General features: G+C 40.0%; 1 protein-coding gene across 8 annotated transcripts in view; it reads right to left on the bottom strand.

Annotated features, from left to right (window-relative positions):
- The window catches only part of LOC119905641 (kazrin-like), a 193,883-nt gene that overhangs the window by 121,891 nt on the left and 48,209 nt on the right, over window positions 1–23,783 (bottom strand). For 7 of the 8 annotated variants that reach the window (XM_038722868.1, XM_038722865.1, XM_038722862.1 and 4 more), the window contains exon 3: window positions 6,527–6,713. In XM_038722868.1, the coding sequence (XP_038578796.1) occupies window positions 6,527–6,713 (187 nt within the window). Of the gene's footprint in view, window positions 1–6,526; window positions 7,149–23,783 lie in introns of those variants that run through there. The other variant, XM_038722867.1, reaches the window with a different exon arrangement.

Below are 23,783 nucleotides of genomic sequence, written 5' to 3'. Positions count from 1 at the left end.
TGGTGCTGCATATAGTGGGAATTAAGAGGGCATGCCACATGCTGCACACTTCAGGAATACAACTGTCCACGCTTTTGATGGTAATGAAGCATTTATTGAGCGAGTAGTGTCTCTAATATAGTAACAACTGAATGTTAACACTCTACACAGAATGACAGGAGAACCACTGACCAGAGAGGATCTGCCCTTGTGCATAAAAATTGTACTCACAGAGAAAAGTAACATCACTAAAACACCATGTTACCTTAGTAAGCCTGAGATATGATAGCATGTAGTGTGTGCGCGTTTGTTTCACAGCAAGTAAAAGAGAGGGATACTGGACATTTCTATAGCAGTTTTTGAATTGTCTAGTACTCACACTTACAGGCAAGAGGCAAACAGTTGCTGCCCTCTCCCTTTGAAAGATACCATTGGGTTCTGTCAAGAAGCTGGTGGAGGAAAACGTAGCCTCTTGCTTTCAGAATCATCTATTGATGAACAATCAATCACAATACTGTATCGATCTGCAGCAGTCTGAGAGAGGGGTGGGCTGTCCCATATGCTTTAAGGTGTTTGTGGAATAGAGGTTAAACACCCAATACCACATGCTGTACAGATGCAGATGGTCAAGAGTATTGCCGCCTTTTCATTCCAATTCAAGGCCTGGCTAAAGGCTTAAATTGGAAGTATTAGCCTCCCGATATTCTTAATCCTGTTTAATATATAATGTCAATGACTAAGGAGGCTTTTCGTGAACAGAATTACAGAACACCACCTCACTGTACTCTCAGTAGCATTTTAACATGCAGAGATTGGATGCTCATTAATGATATATGGAGACAGCAAATCCTCCATGCTAAACGATATAATAGGCCTAACTCATTGTTGATCTTCTGGATAACCCTTCCTTGAAGATTAATATATTTTTGTGTTTTTAATTATCATGAGGATAAAATCTGTGTTTAACTAAAATGATTACCCTGACATTGTGTAAAGCATTTTGATGAGCTTCAGATAGAAAAGCATGCCCTTTTTGTTGAGACAGAAATGTAGTCAATAATCTTGTGAATGCAACCACACGTGGTTCAAATACACTCACTCTCAACTACAAAAATGGATGACTCATTAAATGCAATAGGGCTGACCTTCTCGCATAACCTCTGAATGCTGAATAAATAAACATTTTCATCACTCATGAGAGGGGTTTAGAATACACTGAGCGGCAGATAAATACCCAATTTTTTATCCAAAACTTGCATTAATAACAGCATCAGCATATTTTCTCACTCAGACCTAAAGCTAGCTCTGGAGAAGTCAGTGGCATTCAGCTTCCATTTGTCACTGTTTCTCTGGGGGAAATAATATAAAAGAGAAGCTGAATGACTTGCATGCATATATTTATAACACGATATAATGCGTCCATAAGAAATTTTACAGTTGTTATAATCACTTACAGACATGTATTAGCCGCTATAGCAAAGTTCATAATGTATTATGACCTGTTGATTTAATGTTTTATAACAATAGTAACACCAGTTTATATCAATGTGAAGTGATATAAACTGGTATATCACTTCACTGATATATAAGTGAATATGAAGTGCAGCGCCCGGACAGTCGCCCGGACAGTCGCAGGTGTGCACATAACAGACCTGTGATCTCTGTTAATGGTCTGAGACCAGTGTTGTTTTCGACGCATTTCGCATTACACCGTGCAGCAACACTCATTGCTGTTTTGGTTCCTGTGTGCAAAGCGAGTGTGTGCGCCAGCGAAAGAGAGAGCGAGCAGCAGAACGGGGAGAACGCGACGGTGAAAGTTAGCGGAGGAAAATATATATATATATTTATATTATATATAAAGTTACTTGAGGCAGACATGTGCAGTGTAGGTCACAGTGTGTCCGTTAAGTCTGTTGTTTCCGCAACTGCTGGAAAAGTGAAGGCGGTTAGCGCTAGCTAACAGATCCCCGGTCTGTAAAGCAGTGTAACGTTAGCTAAATTAGTAACGGAGTAATGTTAATTAGCTGCGTGTCGTTACTACCTAACTTGTTGAGGAATGAGAACAGCAGGTTGAAGCTAAACTGGTGTCCTGTACACATACTGTACATCCTGATAGTTAAGTTAAATTATATTTCAGTGTCCAGAGGAGTCTGACTGGTTATTAAAGGAAGGACGCTGGTGACCATGGAGGAGCTGAGGCTACTAAAGGAAATTAGGGACGTAAACTTTAGGATTTTAATGTGCAAACGAAATGCTTAGTAATTATCCAGAATTTACACAGAAAAAAAATGCATCTAGATGGATCGCTGCCCTCTGATCTGTAATCAAATCGAATCGTGAGGTGCCAAGAGATTCTCATTCCTACTGCCCAAACAGTGTTCCCATTCAATTACTTTAAAATGCCATTTAATAGGCTACGTTTGGTGAAGTGGTTGTCTTTAATTGTCCACTGCATCTGTTAGGGCCTGTCCATAGGCTCGCCATTCATCTGTGACAGCATCTGAGCCTCTTCTTACATGATGTTGGTCGGCAACAGGTCTTCTCTTGAGCGATCTCTCACCACCCTGACAATGAGTGTCCTTGATGTAATTATGTTGTGTTTTTGTGCTGAACTGCAAAATGAAATGAAGTGAAGTAAAGAAACATAAATAAGTTGTTTTCCTGCGCAAAATGTGTGTCACTTTACTTAAAGCAAACAATTACGTGTTATAAGGTCTTATAATTAGTTCATATGGTATTATATCCAACTGTAATATATTATACAGGGATAGATATGCCGCATGCACAGATAGAACACTTTACTTAAAGCAAACAAAGACGTGCTATATAACTTTAAACATTACTATAAGCTATTATTCCATTTTATATCACTAATTCTAAATGGTGACTAAAGTGTATTTATAAGGAGGCAGAGTCGATGGTTATAATGTGTTATGGAACATGGTCAGAGATTCTTGCCGCACATTGATATAAACTGGTGTTACTATTAGTTATAAAACTAAATCAAAAGGTCATAATACATTATGAACTTTGCTATAGCGCTTAATGCATGTTTGTAAGTGATTATAACAATTGTTATAATCACTTACAATTGTTATAATGTCTTATGGACGCATTATATCGTGTTATAAGTATATGTATTAGTCATTATAGCGATGACCTTCATAGAAAGTGTTACCAGAGTTATAACTTCTAAAAGCTGGATAAGATGTATAGTAAGTTCAGCACTGAGACCTAATCAGTATAAATGAAGTATTTTATTATTATTTTAATGCATAAAAAGTAAACGTGTTAACACAATGCTAGTTAAGATTTCCTTCTTCCCCCCTTTTTCAGCACTTAGTGCAAGAAAGGGTAGGCTGTGATTAATTAATTAAGTGAAGCAACATTACGTAGTAACTGTATTTTAAAAAAACAGCTTCAAAATCATTTTGATGGTACTGTACACTGACTTGTAATAGGGTGAATGGCGTCTCTGTCATTGACACTTTGGGTCCGGAGCACCTCCTACTATGTAACACTGGAATCCCAGGCAGGAAATATGACACGACAACAGCGAAATGTTTTATGGCACCAACAAAAAACTCTTCAGCGAGCATTAAGAAGAAGCAAAAAGTATATGATGTACAATGTGAGTTATTTGAAGAAGCTAGCTTGTTATTCTCTGTATGAATACTATGGCAGAGGCTGCGAAGAGATCGAAAAAAGACGTTGTCAGAGAGCACGAAGAAGAGAGAGGCTGAGGAAGATACCAGACAAGAGTAAATATGGGACAGGTTTTTACTTGTTGGCGCGAGCTAAAAGAGCTGACAGGATGCAGGTAACATGCCAAGCTGGTCTTCTTGATGTTGGTCTAGTTGGTAATAACTAATTAGCTGGTTTGCTATGTCTTCTGTTGTCGTGCTTGCTTGATGTTTGCATGTGTAAACAATCAAAAAAGTACAGAATTTTTATATTTTGTAAATTTAACCAAAACAATTCAAACATAATTCTGCTCCACGGCAGTATGTGGTTCATCGTAGCCACAGGTCTGCCTCTATTGAATGAATCGGTCACCATCTTTAACACTCCAGCTGAATATCTGAAAACTTAAAAAAGTAAACTAAAAAACACCTCAAAATGCCTTTTGCTAAAGGTAACCAAAAGAAACATATGGTAGATATATGGCAGAATGAGCACTATAATGGGCCTCTCATTCACCTTACTCATTTCCAGAGTTGGACATGACGTTGTCTCCCATACACAATGAGAAAACGAGAATGGCACAAATTGGGGCCACAGGCAGACATTTTGAGCCCCATTTTATGGCTGCTCAGCACTCCTCTATATAAACAAGACAGCAACCAAGCTAAATGTAGTCCATTTAAGTCCAGGGGGAAGCTCATGAACTACCACATGAGGATACTAGTGAGCTCAGAGGATAGAAAAGGTGTAAAATGGTTTAAAAAAACAAGAGATGTGGAGGCTGGATCTTGTGTGTGTGTCTGGGAAACAACTGTGAGCATATACCTCCACCACATAAAGATACTACAATTTATTCATAACCTTTGCACTTGCTGGGGTGATTGCAAAATGCAAATCCCCAGGCAGTTGAAATGCAATTAAGGTAAGCTAACCTGATAGCAAGGTTAGTGCTGCTAGTAGTGAAGTCCCAGGTACCCCCACCGCAACCAACACAGCTTCCCTCAGGACTCCCACTCTGCCGGCTGCGCAGTGAACCAGCAACCCTTAGCGCACACACCTCCCTTCCCAACACAGCCACTGGTGATAAATTACCTAATCCCCCTATCCCCAGCCGTTTCTTTTATACACCCTGAGCTTGTAAAGAGCAGGAGGAGGAAAGGGGGATAGCAAACAGACAGCGAGAGGTGGGTGTTAAGAGAGAAAAAAAGACTTATTGACAGAGACACAATGACAGTGGGAAGATATACAGGCCAAACAAAGGCAGGAATCAGCAACCATTTTCTTCAAAAGGACATGCTCATTTTTGATGTTGAAAAAAAGGGGCACTCAGAACCACTTAGCACTGTATTTCTACACAATTATGTCCGACAAAATCCATCATGAGACAGATCTACAGATAGGTGTCAGTTTCTGACTATCATTTCAAGAAACATTGTGCACAATTTAAGAATGGACCAGTCAGAAAGGCTTCTGCTGTCTATGTGATGTTAATGTGGTCTTTATGTGAGCTTTCTGAATCAGATGAATGTGATTCCACCACTGAACATGCATATCTCAGGCATCATTTCAGCTCAGCAGAGAAGCAGCTACAGGGGACAATGACATCAGTGCTCAAACCCTCCCAGAAGAATGCTTGTTGTCACTCACACTGGCGCACACACTGCTATGGAAACAGCATGAGTGTTAGCGTGCATCAGGGTTAAAGGGATACCGCAAGGCACACACACACAAACAAGCAGAAAGAAATAATGGAAAAACAAAGAGACAGGGGCAGTCCATTGAAAACAATGCTGACACATGACCAAAATGTTCCTGACCAGCTGTGTAAGGCAGACTGCGTTCACATTTTCCTCTTTAAAAAAAACACTACAGAGGTCAGCTGAGGACTAAACGACTCTCTGTCACTGTAAAGGGAAAGTTAGCCAACATTTTTTTTTCCTTGTGAGAGAGGAAATATGGCAGTCCTTTTACTGAGCTTGATCTCGGAAGTATCTGAGAGATATGTGGTTTCAAAGCAGAACACTATCGAAGCCAAGATGGAACATATCCTATCAGACGGCACAGTGTACCAGCTGACTGCTATGGAAACAGCAAGAGTGTGAGAGTATGTGTGTGCCAGAAGTTAAAAGGACATGACTACCATGGGCACACATATCCACACAAGCTAATGCAGCCAACCATGCTTACGCGTGTACACAGGTGCTAAAACACACATCTGTAACCTATCTATATGTCAAGCTGAGTGTAAAAAAAAGTTGGAAAAGGGCAAACAGAGCAGCTGCAGACACACACACACACACACACACACACACACACACAGAGGACAGCATTCTACAGACTGGGCATCTATTCAAACAGCTCTCGGTAACAGTAACCCACAGCAACCAGCCCCCTTTCCCCTTCTTCCTCAAGAGACACAGATCCATTGCCCGGTTAAGGGAGAACCAAATGCCTGAGAGAAGTGCCCGAGAGTGAAAAGAGGTTGTAACTTAACCCACTCTGCACTTACTAAAGTGCAGCACTACCCCCCTTTTAAAGGTTCAGAAGGTTAATTATTCAACATGAGAGGGGATTTGTGGGAGAACTAAGAGTGGACACAAGCCAGCAGAAACCCCTCACCTCTTTCCTTTTGTTCAACTCATCTACTCACTGACTTTCAAATGTGCACTTTTTCCCACGGACGGAAGCATGAGCGGTGGCTTTTTCAACTCGCAAATTACACACACATGTGCGCAAAGACACACTTCTGCACACATTGCAAGATTGTACACAGGTGAATCAGAGTGTACTCATCCTTCTACACATGTTCGCAGCCTCTCAGCACACAGTTAGTCTCACTCCACTCTCCGAGCGGCTCCCCTACCGTTGTGGTTGTGCTGCAGGGTCTCAAGCATGCCGGCAGAGTCTGTTGCCCCCAGCTCGGCCAGTCTGCGGCTGGTGGCGCTGAGCTCTGACCGCAGGTTGGTCACCTCCTGGCTGGCGGACTGAATGGCCCCATCAATGCGCTGGGCCAACTGTTTGTTGTCATCCATCATTTTCAGGATTTTTGCCTGAGGAGGAGAGGGGAATCCAGAAGAGGTGTCATGCTGACAAGTTGACCATTTCCTGTCATGGAAGGTGTCCCCAAATAAATCCTTCCTCTTTGCCTTTTCTGTCTGTTCCTGCTCCCTTTTTATGAGAAAGCCAAGTTAAATCCTCAAAGCAGTTTGTCCTTTCCCTTAAAGAGAAGCATCCGGCTCAGGGGGAATGTGTGTCTGCTGGAAGAAGTGTACACTTCTCTAAGAGAGTGTATATGTGGTGTGAGTGTGTCAGTGTGCAAGCATGCCTGTGTGTGTGTGTGTGTGTGTGTGTGTGTGTTTGTGTGTGTGTCTGAGAGTTCCGTAACAGCACGAGTGTGTGTGTGTGTATGTGTGTGTGTGTGTTAGAGAGTGAGCACTGCCCCTGTAAAATGTACTCCCTGCAGCTGACTGTTGAAAGGACACAGAGCATTGAGAGATGACAAGCACCTTTTTAAATGGACTGTACCATTTGCAGAGAAAGTTGGGGGGGTGGGGATAGACCATATTAGCACATGGAAGTCAGAGGTCCTCAGCACAGCTGTTTTCTGGAGATATTGCTGTAAGGTTCTGGGATTGTGTGTTTGACTGAACTGACACAAGACATTTCACTAAGCCTGTGAAAACGGACTTCAGTGAAACACTGCAGCCTTTCCTGTTTCTCTCTCTCTGTGTATACTGCATGCGCCTCCCTCCATGGACCCGTGGACAAAGGGAAGGAAATCATTAGTTTGACAAAGAAGAAGTGGTGGGGAGAAAACAATATAGTTATGCAAACAATGCTTTCATCACAGCGAGGTATTCCTCCTGAAAACAAATGCATTTTTAAAGCTCTGCTGTAATGTTAAATGAAAAGTTCAACATTACAATTGGCTAAAGCTAAGGAAGGTGTATATTTATATTTGGGCATGCATTCAAGTGTGAATCTGGCAGTCATGCATTACCATAAAAAAATATTTAACCACATAAACCACAAAAATGGTGAATGACATGTCATTTGAGGCTCTTATAGATACTTTTTAATAATATTATTTATATTTAGATTATTACTGATGTTTTCTTAAGCACACCTTACCTGCAAATATGAAATATGTACTTCACTTCCTTGTTAGTCTGTTCTATAATTGGAAATTAAATTAAGTATGTTTGGGTTGTGGGTGGATTAAAAAAACGTCATTGAGGCTCTGCAAACTTGTGATGGGACATGTTATAGACTAAACGATTGATCGAAAAAATAAGCAAAAGACTGGAAGATAATGTAAACACTGCTGTATGTTCATCAGAGTCAAAATGGCAAAATGGCATTTTTTCTAAATGTTAGTCTGTTTGCACAGTTAAAGGCTACAAATCAGTCAGTGTGCTCCGCTCCCCTTCCCTTTTTTTTCTTTGGTAGCCATATATCTTTCTCAGGGGTTGGTGGAGACCAAAACTGAGCTAAAAGGACAGTAACTACTGGACCTAGATTTCCCAGGGTGCCAGAAATACAACTCTTAATTAACATTCTGAGTCTGGTCTGTTGGATGAGTAAATAGGCAAATGTAATGTAAATAATGTGAAAATGTGTTTATGTTGTGTTAACAACTGATTGTGCTAGCCCCAATTGGGGCATGAAATCGAGTATTTGGTTTTAAAGGACACTGGACTGGCAATATAACAGCTAAATACAAAATAGTGCTACATTACTGATTGCAACAGGAAAAGGTTTTGTAAGAAGTTTCACAGAGAAGAAAAAACTGTTCTCATGCTCTCAGTATCCAATCTCACAGACGAGAAAAATAGGTTTGACAGTATAGAGTCTAATTGTTGGTTGTAAAAAATAAGCACTTTTAAATAACTAACTAATTAACTACTCTGTAAAGTTGTCTTTGGGCCCCAGGGCTGAGACAAACTACCCTAGTTCCCACCCAACAACCCCCACTCAATACTGCATTTCACAGCTATAATCTGACTGTCAAAGTATGCCCACTCACTCAGCAATACAGCTGTGCTATTGTTGTTTCCCAAGGTTACGTGAACTTCGACCCCAACCCATCCTGCATGTGGTAAGGACAGATCAGCCACCACACTGCGCAAGCCAGGGTTGCGAGCAACTGCTGTGTAATTCCCCCCAAAAAACGTTACCATGGCCTCGGGCACTCCGTGAGAATGTGTGTCGGACAAATATTGAGGTCCACACTGTCGTTTTAAATAAATCCTAAATGACCGCCCGCTACAGTGTGCGAGCTAAAGTATGAAGAACACACACACACATTCCACCCGTTCATCCATCTGCCCAGACACAAGTCACCCCTCCCGCTCAGTAAATGAACATCATGTTGTTATTTATAGACGACCCTGCTGGCACATATGATGCATTAGTCACAGGGGAGGGCAGGCACAGACACACACATACTGTACTCCCATTCACACACACATACACTAGGGGGCTAATAATCCCAAAGTCATTTGATGTTCATTAATGAAATTCATCTCTTGTCAGGTGTCATAAAAGTCTATTGGACCCATGTGGGTAATTAAGATGCTGTGGTGTATAGCTTTGTAAGTGGATGTGTTTTTATATATTTATATATTATATCCCTTACGCTGTTTGTCTCTATTTGTTCAGGAGTATGTATTCTGTCATGTTGGTATACACATTTGACTAGGGAGTCACTGCACCTTTTTCTTGACGGTGTCATTGTACACAGAGCAATACAAGAGCAATAGCCTGGCAGGCTGTATACTTTGCAAACCGAGTCACAAAACTGTGGAAGAGAAGGGTACTGGAAACAAGGAGCAGAGCAACAGCGGACAGCGTGAAGCAAGGCAGCTCAACTTGAGTCTGTTTGCTGCTCCAACACTCTCAGCTCTGTTTTCTTCGGCTAAACTACTTTTGAACCAGACGCTCTTTGGCTGACAGCGCTGTCAGCAGCCCGGCAGGAGAGAAGCTTCGTGGTGTGCTAGGATTTTTATAACTGAACTACGACCAGGCCACACATTTACTTTCTCTGTCTAGAAATATTATGTTTTTATATCACAAATGAAGAACAATTTTATTTAAATGTGGGTCCTACAGGTAAAACATGTGACTAATGTAGGCTAACACAGGAGTTTAGTGTGGTAAGGCTGCTCTGCAGGAGAGCTGAACTGACAGTAATTGGGCAGGGGATTGAAATATATATATGTTTCGTATTTGTAGGTAAAGTGTACTGAAGAAAAGATGAGCAATTAATGTTTATGAAAGTGACTGTTTATAAATACTGAAAATATCTCTAAGAGCCTCAAACTAAACCTGACCCCCCACCACCACCACCACCACATACACACACACACACACACACACACACACACACACACATTTACCCTCACCTACACTCAGTTTTTCCTGGTCGATACTTTGGTTGAAACATTTCCTAGGTTGTATTTAGTTTGTTTAAACTCCTAGAGAACCCGTGATGGTTTTGGAAAGAAGAGATTTAGGGAGCCAAATTTGGTTTTAGTTGCTTCAACTTTAGCTGAGCATAAAGAACTTAAGTAATTGTCTTCTCCAATCTCCATACCAACACAACAGAGCACCATCTGCTGTTGCCCTTGGTTATTTTTGTTATGGTAAGCTTTCCTCAGAAAGTCATATGGACTAGCAGGTAAACAATAAAACATGCATGAAATGTTTGGTTGGTTCAGGTTTACATCCAACTCCAACTCAACATCTAAGAGCTCCAAACATGTGAACATGAGTGTGTACATCACATAAATGACCCATCGCTCAAGTCACTCGCTTAGGGCCTTGAATGTGTCTGTTGGTCAGTGGAGTGAATCAGGACCCCATTGGCTGACTGAAGATAAGTAATTAGTGGGTGTGCTGGGGGTTTATATTACCTTATGAATAGAGACAGTGGGGAGTAGGATCAGTGCTCTGCGACCATTCTTCATTGTGCTACTGCTGAGTATCTGTCCACACAGCAGGCCTTTTGGAGCCAAGTCACTGGATTCAACTAAAGTCATGCAAAAAAGTTTGGGCACTGAGGTCTGTATGTAGTTTTTAAGCCTCACTGATTTTGATTTTTTACTTACTGGGATGGAATTTTGTTGCTAAGCAATAACAGTCAGGATTCACAAGTACTCACTGGGACGGTATTTGTTGCCTGGTAACAATAGAAACAGTATTCAGCTGTGTTGGTAAAAAATGGCTATACATCTTTCACTTCTGTCATTGCTAATCTAACATTTTAAGTTAAATTTTTCAGTCCTCATCCAAAAGCATTATGTACAAGCTCTGAAAAGTCTCTCAAAAAACAGGTACTGTGTTAACTTACTACAGGTAAAATAAGCAGAATGATTTAGGAAGTAGAAGTATTATGTAGATTTTTTATAGTAGTTCCTCTTACCTCTTATTAGCACAGCAAATTAAATCATTTCTAATATGTCACTTGTTTTCTAGTTCAATTTCTCAACAGTTTAAGGTGTAAATGATGAGCAAACTAGAACGGTAGTAGAATAAATGTGTAGCTACATGTGCAAATGAAAGGCTGACATGACAAAAAGTGGGGTTATTTAAAGAAAATTATTTTTACTGAAGCTTACAGTGGAACGAGTACAGACGTGTTATTTCCCTATATGTCTTTGGTTTGTCAGAGACCTGTCCACCAGATGATGGTATGTAGTATATATGATGCTTTGGCAATATTGTTGTTACACATTCATGCCAATAAAGCTAATTTGAATTGAACGGAATTGAATTGATGGGCATAGGATTTCTTTTTCCTGTGGTGTCTCATAAAATTACTAAAAGATTCAGATAGCCAGCCATGGAATTAGATGAATTAATTAGTTTTTTTCCCTAAGATACATGAATTAATCACCTCATGTGCCTTGCATGCTGAAGACAAACAGAAATACTAATCTGTATGTGTGTGTATAATTACAATCTCTGTGGGTCTAATAGTGAATACACTAATCTAAATATAAATGTTTGACTTCTATAAAGAGAATGTTTTATAGTTTTAGTACTTTCTGTTTTCAGCAGTCAGGGTTCTGCCTCTAAGTCAGGGCCACTGCTGTGCAGCTGGTCTAAACACAGTGTAAAGATACCTACAGCACAATCTGTATTTACTTATTCAGACTATGCCCCTGCAATGCAGAATTTATGGGCTGCACCAACATCACCTGCTCATTGATAGCATCTGAAAAGGCCAGCCAATGAGGTGGAAAAGATGCTGTAATGTGGGGTCCATGCTGATGTGAATTCTTGGGTTGCTTGATTTTTATTTATTTTCTTGAGAAAAAGGAAATAGTTTAATGTCCCCAGAGGAGTAAGGAAATGTTGTTTTTTTTTGTAGCTGAACGCTATCTTGATCTTTTATCAAGATCTTCTTATCTTGGGGGGAATGGGGCTCAGCAAAAAAGACACAGTACACACCAATAACAAACACACACAGTGCAGGAGAGGAAGGGGCATTGAGGAAAAGAAAAATAGACAGAGAAAGAGACAGAGAGTAGAGAGATGTTCCCCAATAAGATCATAACAATTTCCTGTGTCATTTATGACCACTGTTGTGCAGAAAGTCTTACATCTTGTCACTTGTGGGTAGAGGCTGCAGACAGCACCCAAAGGAAAGACCGAACGTGCCCTCAGAGAAGCTATAGAACTGCAGTCTCTATTCATTAGTCACTGTAACTTAAACTGTACATTTACAGCTATACTGAGGCTCATTGTTGACCCTTTTCTCTCTACTGTGTTTGCCTGCCATTCAATGGTCTTGTGCCAAGTTGCGCATGCCCGCCGAGAATTGCATGTACCTCGCGGGTCTATTCCAAGTATATAATATTCTTTGTGTGGTCCATCAATGGTGATAAATGATTTGAACTTCCCGCAAAGTACACGCACCACTTGGCACAACACTGGCGCAGCTGGTCCTCTGTCTCTCTCCCTCTTCTACCATACACACAGCCCACACATGCGCACTGACCCCACCTTCCCTAGGGTTAAAATTTTGGATTTATTCACACACAGATTTATTAAAAGCTTCTTTCTTTTAACATTTTACAGCATTTTATGTTGATATTTATATCATAATAGGCTGTATATTAACTTATTTGGAGAAAACCGGTAGTTCTATGTAAAATCAGACAATGAGCAGCCCCATTTAGCCAAAATTGCATGATGCTCGCTTCATTATGCATCTGCAAAGATTCGACTATGATATTTGCAGTCGAATCAGGCCCCGTCTATCGAAGCATCGAATCTTCGACTATACTGGGTCACCTCTAGTCTGTTGTTTCCACAACTGCTGGAAAAGCGAAAGCAGTTAGCGCAAACAAACATCTTTCCTGGGCTTCAGACTCCAGATTGGAAACTAGTCACCTTATGTTAATGAGGAGACGTTTGTTTTGGATTTTAATGTACCAATAAAATGCTTGATAATTATACAGAAGGGAGTGAATAAGATTGCTGGTTCTTACATGTTGCCTATTTTTTATAGTAATTTCTACAGATAAATGTCATACTCATTACTGTAACTTGGCAACTGCTCATAAGTCCTCCTCTATCTAGCTACTTCCCAGTGTAATCAATGAATGTACCTAAGCCCCGCTTAATAGACAAAAGTTCCCAAAAGCAGTTTTCCAAACCAATAGAAGTGTGTACTACCTCAGTTATGCATCATGGAGGATCATTTCTGCAAAGACGAAGCAGAGAAGTTAATGTGTGACACAAGAGTTATGAGCTCATTCCACAGGGGTGGGTCAACCCAAGAAAAGGAACAGACACAAGGCTTATGAAAACACAGAATTATGTTCACTGAAGTAATCTGTTTATTGTCAACCCTCCTCTTCCTTCACTATTTAAACTATCTGAAAATGGATAATACTGAGAAGCTGGAGGAGAGAGACAGGTCTTTGCAGTGACAACTGTCTATGTAACCCAGAGTGATTACATAGACCAGGGAAGCTTTTTTGATTATGGGCCATATACAGAAAAATATGAAAAGTCATGGGCCAGTAGTTTGACGCCAGTCCAAAACCAGCTGAATTCCCGAAGTGTTAGTGAAGGAGACTTACTACAGTTCCTTATCTCTTAAGATAAACAGTTAGGAACTAGCTTCTCATCATAGTGGAGCATTTGGCAGCATTTTATTGTTCTACCCTAAACACTGTCTAATTCCAATCACCCCACTGAGATGAGCAACTCATGCTAGGCAGAAAACTGGTTCCCAGAGAATAGATATCAGTACCTCTGCTGTCCTTGCCACCGTCAACACTGTGTGTACCGCCGGCTAAGAAATAAAAAACACAGATGCCGGGCAGACACAGTTTGTTGACACACACAGATAAGTTTTCCATTTTGTCTGACGAGGGTGGAGAGGTTAGAGGTGGAGAAGTGTTTTATTGGAATATCCTGTATCCTTATCCCAACGCTTCCAATTTCTCTAATCTCTTGTTCATTCATGCTAAGCTCTTGCTCACATCCTCCGACTTCCACATGGCCACTGTCAGCGTGAGGCAGATCCAGACAGCGATGTCAAACAGACATTTTTTGGGAACGCCGTAACGCCAAACGGACCCTGGCTCTGGGGTAAAGGCTCAAGGCTAATCTCAGACACTTTGATGGGAATTAAGATACATGGTTCTTTGAAGTGAGACAAGCGGGGAACAATCTCACACAGGTTTATAGGCAAAAGCGAAAAAATGCTTTTATGTCGGTTTGAACCTGGGTGCGTCATATCATCTATCGCAATCTACTGAAGGCAGTGAAGATTGTGTTTAGTGTTTGAGATTAAATCCATTTTTCAATCATGTTCCATCCTGGGCGGTTCTTGGCTACCCCATTTGGAATTTACTGGTCTAATTCAAGTGTATAAAGCGGGATGCAACCATGTTTAAAATGATAGGCCCTAAATTTCCTCAGTCACCATTGTCTTTGCTAACATGTTTCTCCCCTCCTGAATGACAGCTAATTTTTTAAGGTCTGAGCTGCCGATTCCAAGTTTGACCGATTCTGATTTTCATAACTAGAACTGACAGCATACACCAACAAGTTTTCTTTAATTTTTTAGGATCCCCGTCAGCCCCAGCATAACAGAGATGCTCACAAGTATTTGAGCTAGAGTCCAAGTCAAGTATCAAGTCACTGAGCTAGAATCCGAGTCAAGTCTCAAGTCTCTCGTGGTTATAATGAATGTTGTATTACCTGCTGCGTTCAATCCAGGCTGCTTATAAAACTGCTTTGCTATAAGGGATTCTGTAACTGTAACCTGAGAGCACAACCATGTAATGTGAAATGCAATTAAAGACAGCTTATAAACTACAGTAAATCAACACATTCCCCAGACTCGTAACGTTAACTAAACAAAACTGTAACGTTACGTGATCAACAATAAACCTGTAACCCGTTTTTTCACTTACAGAGCACATGCATGTAGCCTAATGTACAATGCGTCTACGACAAGCTTAACTAGTGTTACTTTCGTCAGACGAAACTAAATTGTATATTTGTCACTGACTAAAACAAGACAATGACGAAACGGCGACAATGTACTTCAACGCTGACCGGGACTATCTTAACATGCAATATTGTTGATGAAAAATTACGAGACTAAAATGTAATTCATAAAATTAAAATGTTAGTCAGTATTAATGAGGAGACAAAATATTACATTCCATATTTTCTCCCTCTAAATTTTTACTTGTTGTTACCGATCAAGACCACCGTGGTACTGAATGACATCTTACATACTTACAGAAGCTACTTTACTTACAGAAGCAAATAATTAGACTTTTATGAGAAGCCCTTGTCTGCTGTATTTGTACATTTTTGGTTGTTAATAAAAAAAAATTAAACAAGGACAACAGAGGTTAGCTCTGGTTATTATACTTGCTAACCCTCCGGATTTTCACAGGAGACTCCCGTTTTTCATTGTCCTCTCATGGGTCACATTTCTCCCAAATTATGACAAGTGTTCACAACATTCTGTTCTTTTCATTACGGTTTTTGGTCATGTACAACGCAACTGCCCCACAACACACTCACTCGTATCACATATTTAATTAATCGGATCAGACTGTTATCGGCAGATCTTAATAGTTAATATTAAAGTCCTCTGATCAGGACTGGGGCCTAACTAGATTTGGACATCCCTACCCCAATATGCTCAAGGTGAGGAGAATGATTTTCCATAAAATATTATTTTTTAATAACTAATTTGGTGATATCAGAGGAGTGCATTTTATTTAAACTCAATATTCAAACTCATAACATGCCGTATCAGAATAAAATCTCATTAGCATAAGGACTATGTGTTTTTACCACCTTCATAAATTTGTTCAAAGATGGCTGTAGTTAATAGTACGTTGCAGCTGAGAAATTAGTGAAGATTAGTTCTATTAAAGTAGCTCTTTTTAAATCCGCAAACAGATGTTTGCAAAACAACAAGAAAAAAAAGCTATTCAAGAACCAAATGCTAGAAACAAAGATTCAAAATGCAGTTCACGACTGTTGTTAAAATGAGTCCTAAACAATGTCATTGGCTGGTGGCCTGAAGAGCTCACAGATGGTCCATTTTTCCTGCTGAAAGGGAGTGTGTGGTAGCACGTCTGATGCTGTTAGTGCTCTGTGAACTAAAATCCCTGCGTAGGTGTGTGTGTTAGTGTAGTTAATTGCATCTGTGTATGTGTATGCATGTATGTATGTCTGTTTGAGAGAGAGAGAGAGAGAGAGAGAGAGAGAGAGAGAGAATAATTGTGTGTGTGTGCGGGGGTGAGGGGCAGCTCCTGTCTCTTCTGCTCAGTATTCAGCAGCCGTCGTCTCTGTGACGAGGATTGAGAGAAGCTCTGTTTAGGTGCTGTAGGGGGGTTGATGCTGGCTGGCTTGATGCATCCTTTCAAAACCACTTTCCTTCAAAAAGGTACTGCACATGGATGACAAGCCTTTCTACACTTCAACTACAAAGATGGTGAAAAACTACGCAAAATACATTATTTTATTTGTATAAATATGAGAAAAGAGATTTTATACTACAGAAAACTTATTTTTTAAGATGTCATCTAAACATACAAAAGCACCTTTCAAAGTTAAAATAATTTTTTGCTTAGAATTTAATACTTGGTGTTTGTTTTGACTTGTGTATTTAATAAGACAAACTTTCTATCAAAAAGAAGCAAAACAAAGTCATATTTTTCTAAAGTGACAGCACATTAGTATTCTCCTTATGACATGACTTTGTGGTACCAGAATGAAAATCACTAAGGTGTTAGATGTTGAAACTTCCTTTATAATGTAGCTTTGATAAAAAAAGAATGCAGACTTGATGTTCCCTGTGATGGGTTGTGTACTAAAAGAATCTCATGTCATATGAACATTTCTGGAAACTAATGGATGCCTGGAATGGTAGAGAAAATACAGCCAAATGTCTAAAACACAGTAATATGGTTTAAAAATTTGGTATAAATTAGAAGTGATGCATCTTGTTTTACCTTTCAGCTTGTCTTTCTATCTTTCAACAATTTTTCTCTAAATCTACAATTGATGCACTAATGCATTTTGGTGGACTACAGGCCACGAGCAACAGGGAAAAATCTTGAGTGCTACCATTTGAAGGCACAAAACTAATGAATAAGATGAGATTTCACTTGGATGATGCCAGTTGTAAGGACCACTCAAAATAATCACTTAAGTATGCAATATGCAAAGACGCTTGGAAAATTTAATCATTAATGAAAACACCAAAATTATGTTAGGGTAACAGTTTACATGTCTGTAATATTCATATCTGGATTCAGCTCAGTGCCAATGAACTGATCTAGTGGAGAGTACCAAACTTCATTTTGCAGATGAATGCAATTCATATCAATATCTAATGATGTTTACACTTGATTAATTTGCAGCAGAATTAAGTAGGCTCTCACTGTTATTGTGATTACAGAGAAGAAACAGGAATCAGTTATAGGGAAAGGGGAATCAGCTTTTCCATCACTCTTGGCGTTTTGCATTGTACTTCTCCTCAAAATATGTAGATCTTTGCAAATTAACTCATTACCTCCGGTATTAAATTAGCTTAGAGTGCTTGCCAACAGCCTAAGTGCTGATTATAAGAACAATGACATGCAGACACCTATGGGCGCGCTTTGTGATTACAGACTAAGCTGAGGAGGCAGGGACATGCCAAAATCAGCACCTGTATTGTTTGAGGTGAAGTGTTTATGTATTGTTGTGGGAGGGGTAAGGGGTAGGAGGGGTTCCTAAAATGAAGATCCCTGACATCACAGTCTTTCTGTCTGCACCCATAGAGTGCTTGGGGTGACTGTTAACAGACTGTGGAGACTCAGTTGTTTGTCAATTGAAAGAATAATTCTTCTAAATTCGAAAGAACACAAGTTAGTAGGGATGACCGAGTATACCATTATCAGTATCTGTTCCGCCAACTAAATTATCTGTATCCGTACTGAATTGCTGGGGCTTAAACCGGACATGGGCCAAAGTTGTTATTGGTTGATCAGGATTATTATTATATTTATTAGAAAACTTCTTACAGAACAGTGTCAGACGTTTCCTATATTAATTTTTTATTAGAAAACGGATACTGGCGCATTTTACTCTGATGGTACAATTACATTTTCTGTAGCAGGTACTTGTTTCAGCCAAGCACTCACTCAACACTACAAGTTGTCTTGTTTATCTTATAAGACAGTCATGGTTAGAACAATATGTAGGCCTGCTAAACATGGAGCAGGTGGCTGGTTTTCTAAAACACTTTCACAGGACCGAGGAGGAACATTAGGACATAATCAACAAATTCATCTCTGTGTACTGAATATAAAAAATCTGACCACATAAAGGGAGGTGATTAGTCCCCGTCATCTATTAAAGGTTCTGTTTGTAAGTTTTAGTGTCATCTAGTGGTGAGGGTTGCAATTTGCAACAAATGTCTCACTGTGCATTCACACGAAATAAGTATATTTATTGTAATGGCAATTGTCCGCAAAAAAAAAGTCTGCAGTAAAAAACCTAACTTTGTAACTTTTCCTCTATGAAGTTGTAAATTGTATCAATTTAATTTCTAAATCCAGCAACAAAAAGGCTGTGAAAAATGTCCACCAGCATTGGTTTGCAGGCCAGACCGGATATAATGCAACATTGTACACGACCATTTTCATGAGGCTTGAAACATTTAACCTTGAATTCAGTTAAATGACGGTTAATACTGGCCCTCAGACCTCTTAGACTAGCAACACTGTACTCCCACCTGCCTTAGACAGCTGTATAAATCCCCCACAGGGTCTGATTCAGAGCATCTGTGGTGTACTTCTCAAAGTTGGAGTTTATTCGTTTTTGTGCCGGGAAGTCTCTCAGGGGTACCTTTCTATGCAAATGATTTAAAAAAAAGTCCAATTCACAAATACTAATAGCCACACGCAGTTAGAGGGAAATTATGGTGTCTTCAGAGAGTTGGTGGAAACTGAAGCGCATTTATAAGTAGAGATGCAGCAACAGCAACTTTCATGGGTGATTCCAATTTCAGATTTTTTTAAAAGTCTGACTCAGAACTTTAATTGACACCACACACAAACATTTTTGTCATGTTTCTTTAATGTAAAATGCTGTCTTTTTTTTCTTAATTAGGCGTCTTTCTTTACAGCACTGGCTATTCTTCCTGGGGTCCATTCAACTATATTGAAATGATGTTTCAACATAATGAAACATTGACTACATATTCTCCAAAACTGCACCAGGTTAGAGGAGCTTCTGTCACTCTCACTCAAACAAATTCAGGTTCTAGGTTAGGCTACTAGACAGAGCTTTTCTTTTTGTACAAAGAAAATCCAACTGAAAATGAGTTGCAGTGTAACAATTCTCAGTGTTTCTCACAGCGTGAAAGTGTAACTGCGTAAAGAGCCATTTATACTTCGTCAAATCGACAGGGTAGCCTCTGTGTAGCCCCCTACCCTACGCCATCACCTACGCTGTAGCCTGATGTGCACTTCAAAAATCTAACTACACTAGGGCTGCAACTAATGACTATTTTCGTAGTCGACTAATTTGTTAATTATTTATTCAATTAGTCGACTAGTCACGATTATTTTTGTCACCCCATAACCCTAATCAAACCATTTAACTAATTAAATATATTTCAAGTGAATTACTGATCTCCAACACACAGCCTAACTAGCTAATGTTACCATTAAGTGAACAAGGTTTACTATTCAGAATGAACACCAGTATCAACGCCAGGGAGAAAATAGGGAAGAAGACAAGACAGCGTAGGCTACTCCTATAATTCACTGATTATACAAACTTTAAAACTGTTTAACAAAGATTTTTACTTTAGAATTATATAAAATAAAAGCAAAAAAGTACTAAAACTCCAACTGTACACTAACAAAGTAATGTCTATTTAGAACAATATAAAGCAACAGTCCCCTTTCATACCACTTCTGTTGTTCATTTTTCCAAAGTGCTTATGGGTTTTAGGCAATAACTCAGTGGAGAATGTTCTGTAGGCTACATCACAAGCCAGATGTTCCTTGATGTATTTTAAACCATTACTCATTACTAATAACTTTTTTAAAGCTGGGTCTCCGACATGGACAGTGTTGTGTTGGACAGATTTGTGCTGCGGTGTTTATGAGAGAGAAGGAGGGAGAGATAGAGACGAGCAAGAGCATGTGCTGCGCAAATGCACTACGGCGCTGATCCGCAATCAAATAAGATTTTAAATAGTAAAAAAAAAATCAGTATGTGGGTATCAGCGTTGATACTGTGGCAGGCCGCCACAAATAAATGAACGAATAGGAAACACTGCCTTTCCTCTGCTGTTGCGGATGCAGTGGTCTGTGTAACTGGGACCAGAGGGATCTGTGGGCGTGACATGCCGGCCGGCTGCCACCGCTAACCTCGCGGGCGCTTGTGGAGCTTCTCAACGCCGAAAATGTTTGAGCACGATTCGATTCGCCATCAACTTTGGTAAAACTGCCAATATTCAAGTTCTACACAGTTGATTTGTCGACTCAAAACCACTCAAAAGTGTATTTATTGACTGCGTACAAAACAAAAGCCGCTCTGCTGTTCGCCTCTTTCTCCGCTTCTTTCCGCTTCTCACATGAAAGCTTCTTCTTCGTGAGAAGTCTCAAAGTCAAGCTGTCATGGCAGACAGTGGAGGCAACACTGCCCCCAGCACTTCCTGTAGTGCATTGCAGTTAGAAATAAACAGCCAGAAATGTTCCTAATACGAAGATGGCTATCTCTCCCTTAAACGGCATCTATGTAACGATTCGTCGACAAGGAAATTTCATGTTGCATCCCTAAACTACACGTCCAGGCGACACGGACCATAAGCACTGTGATTGGGCGGCTAGGTAGCCTCGCCATGCCTCAGAGCCGACAGGAAGTGCACCGGTCTTTGAAGTAACTTTTACTAGCAGCCAAAACAGCAGCTGTAACACGGTGGAATGTGATCCATTCTGTCGATGACATTTGAAAAGGCTATACTAGCCGCACATATCCAGTTTTACCCTCATTCACATTAGCGGAGGGCTAAACAGGAAGTTAGCCTTCTCTGCTGACAAAAGTAAACACAGTGGACGCTGTAGCGCTACCGCCATCTAGCGTTTGGGGGTGTAATTGCAGAATGCAGAAAGCGTAGCTACGCACGTAGACAGTTTCTATAACTTCTATAACAGTTATTCTTATTTCTTTCACACACCTACACCTCTGTGACTCAAAAAACTAGCCTACCACTTTTGTGAATTGGGGCCTTGAAACAGGGCCTACAGTAGATGCTAGTGATGCGCAAGTCATGGACCTATCAGCGGCCGCAATCCATTCTGTGTGAATTCGCCCCTCAGTGTATAAACTGCACATTTCATTGGGGTTTTTGTATGTGTTGCACGTTTTTGCATTTTTGGGGTATATAAAACCCCCAGTCTTCATCTAAAACTGATGCTTCCTCATTGCTTCACTGCTTTGTCCCTAACATATTGCATTATGACGAGCCACTAACTGACTCACTGTGATGATGTTGACATATAGTGCTGTCATGGAAACGTGTCTCACAATCAATCATAAGATTCTCTTTTGTGAAAACCAAACCACAGTAATGACTCCACATACTGCTGATCTGAACTTGAAGAACTGCACTGAGCAAATAGTGACAAACAGATTAATGTGCATGTTTCGTTTTTGCCAGATCTGCCTATAAAAGGTCACTTACATATGTATCCTGTTCAAATTCCTCCTGTCTATGCGGAGCCAGATAAAAGGTCATCTCTGTTTGACCCTGAGCTGACATGCATGGCCCAACATCCTCCAGCACTCTGCAGTTGTGTTTGGAAAGCAGATGAAGAAAAGGCCTGCATTTACGGTGTGGTGAAAGATGAGCTCAAAAGAGTGATTAAAAAAGTCTTGCAGAGACTAATCTGAGTTTTGCCTACAGGGAGATGAAGCACCAGTGTTTGAGGATGCTTTGCAGCTGTTACCAGTCCACTCCAGAGTTCTGCATTGTTGGGATTAGTTTGCTAGCTGTGTATCCAAATATGATTTTCTGACTCAGTGAGCAGAGTGAGGCCCCCTGTGAAGTCAATTATAACGGTAAAAGTGGAGCCTGAAAAAAGTGACATAAGCAGATTTACCTCACCTCATTGCAAGGTGAGGTAAATATTAACATGTCATTCATTCAGCTCGCCAGCTGTGTGTGTGTGTTTGTATATGTGTGCTGGTGTCGGCATGTGGCCCTCCTTCAATGTCACAAGAGTCAAAAAGTGAGCACCGAGGAACTTGGGAATGTCAGAAAACTGCAGCATCTGAGGATCAAGTCATGTAAATTAAACTGATGTGATATTTTATTGATTTCTTTTTGCTTGTCCCCTCATCCATGGCACTTGACACAGACTAAGTTCATGAATACAGTTAAATTAAAGGGGCTATATGTAATATTTCAATGAAATAACTTATTAATAAATCAAATTTTATAGACTCTAACCTCACTAGAAATGGCCGGTTTTCTCCGTTGCTTGGAACAGCCACTATTCTGCTTTTAATGTGAAAGCACGTGTACGAGCACATGCCTGTGGCTGCTGAAAACTCCATAACGCCCCTTTAATACATTAAAAAGTGTCATCATTTTATAAAATATATGCATTTAAATTATGCATTCAAAATGATTCAAGATAAAACAAAATAATAAAAATCAAATTTGCCAATCAATAATTATACTATCTTATTATGTCTTTAAAAGTTATTTTATTTTCAAAAGGCTTTTACGTTAAGCCTCCACACATCCTCTACTGCAGAATTATTCCGATACATTGGTTGCTGTTGTGCATAATTCCCATACTTCTACTTAATTTATATCAGTGGGACAAGACTCACAGGTGGACCTCAAAGGCCCACGAGTGATCAATCAGGATGAGAGGTCTGGAGGAAGAATTACCATGATTTATGGCCTTTCTCACTGTTATTCACTACTTGTGTCAAAAGCAGCCATGTAGAAGGTAACTCGCAGGAGCATCCCAATGAGGGCAGAGGAAATCTAAGATAACTAAAGTGTAATTATCTGAGGGAAAGAGAGGAGGAGAGAGAGGACAAGGAACAGTAATGAAATCCTGTCCTTGTGTCAATGTAAGTGTGTCCATAGCCAAACACAAACGTCGTATGAGTTAAACCACACTTGGTCGAAAAAACAGAGAAACAAACGCATATTTCAAAATATTTCCTCATTATAGATTTTTAGATAAACCTGAAGAGGCAATAATGTAATACAATAACACACTTTTTCAGCTTTTCCAAAAAGGCAGAAATAAATATTGGGAAGTGTACTCTGCAGGGCTCAGTCAAGTGAATGATCAATATTCAGCAACACTCTTCTGTGATGAGTCATTCAACTAATGATATGCCCTGGATCAATGGTCTGCTGCTGAAAAATTCAAGCTATTCTTATTCTAAACTTAATGCACACCCTCGCCAAACATAATGAATATTTCATGACAGTGACACACATTCTGACATCAGAGCAGCGTCTGACTGTGCCATTCTCCTCTTTTCCGTAAAAATTTGAAGCAACTTGTCAACATCATTTATAGTGTTGAGGCAGAACC

This window comes from Micropterus salmoides, unplaced genomic scaffold, assembly GCF_014851395.1.
Source record: "Micropterus salmoides isolate LMB-PRFRI ecotype aquatic unplaced genomic scaffold, ASM1485139v1 Ms_hic_scaffold_16, whole genome shotgun sequence".
Lineage (NCBI taxonomy): Eukaryota > Metazoa > Chordata > Actinopteri > Centrarchiformes > Centrarchidae > Micropterus > Micropterus salmoides.
Note: the sequence above shows the minus strand (reverse complement) of the source record. Positions and strands in the feature narration are given on the sequence as shown.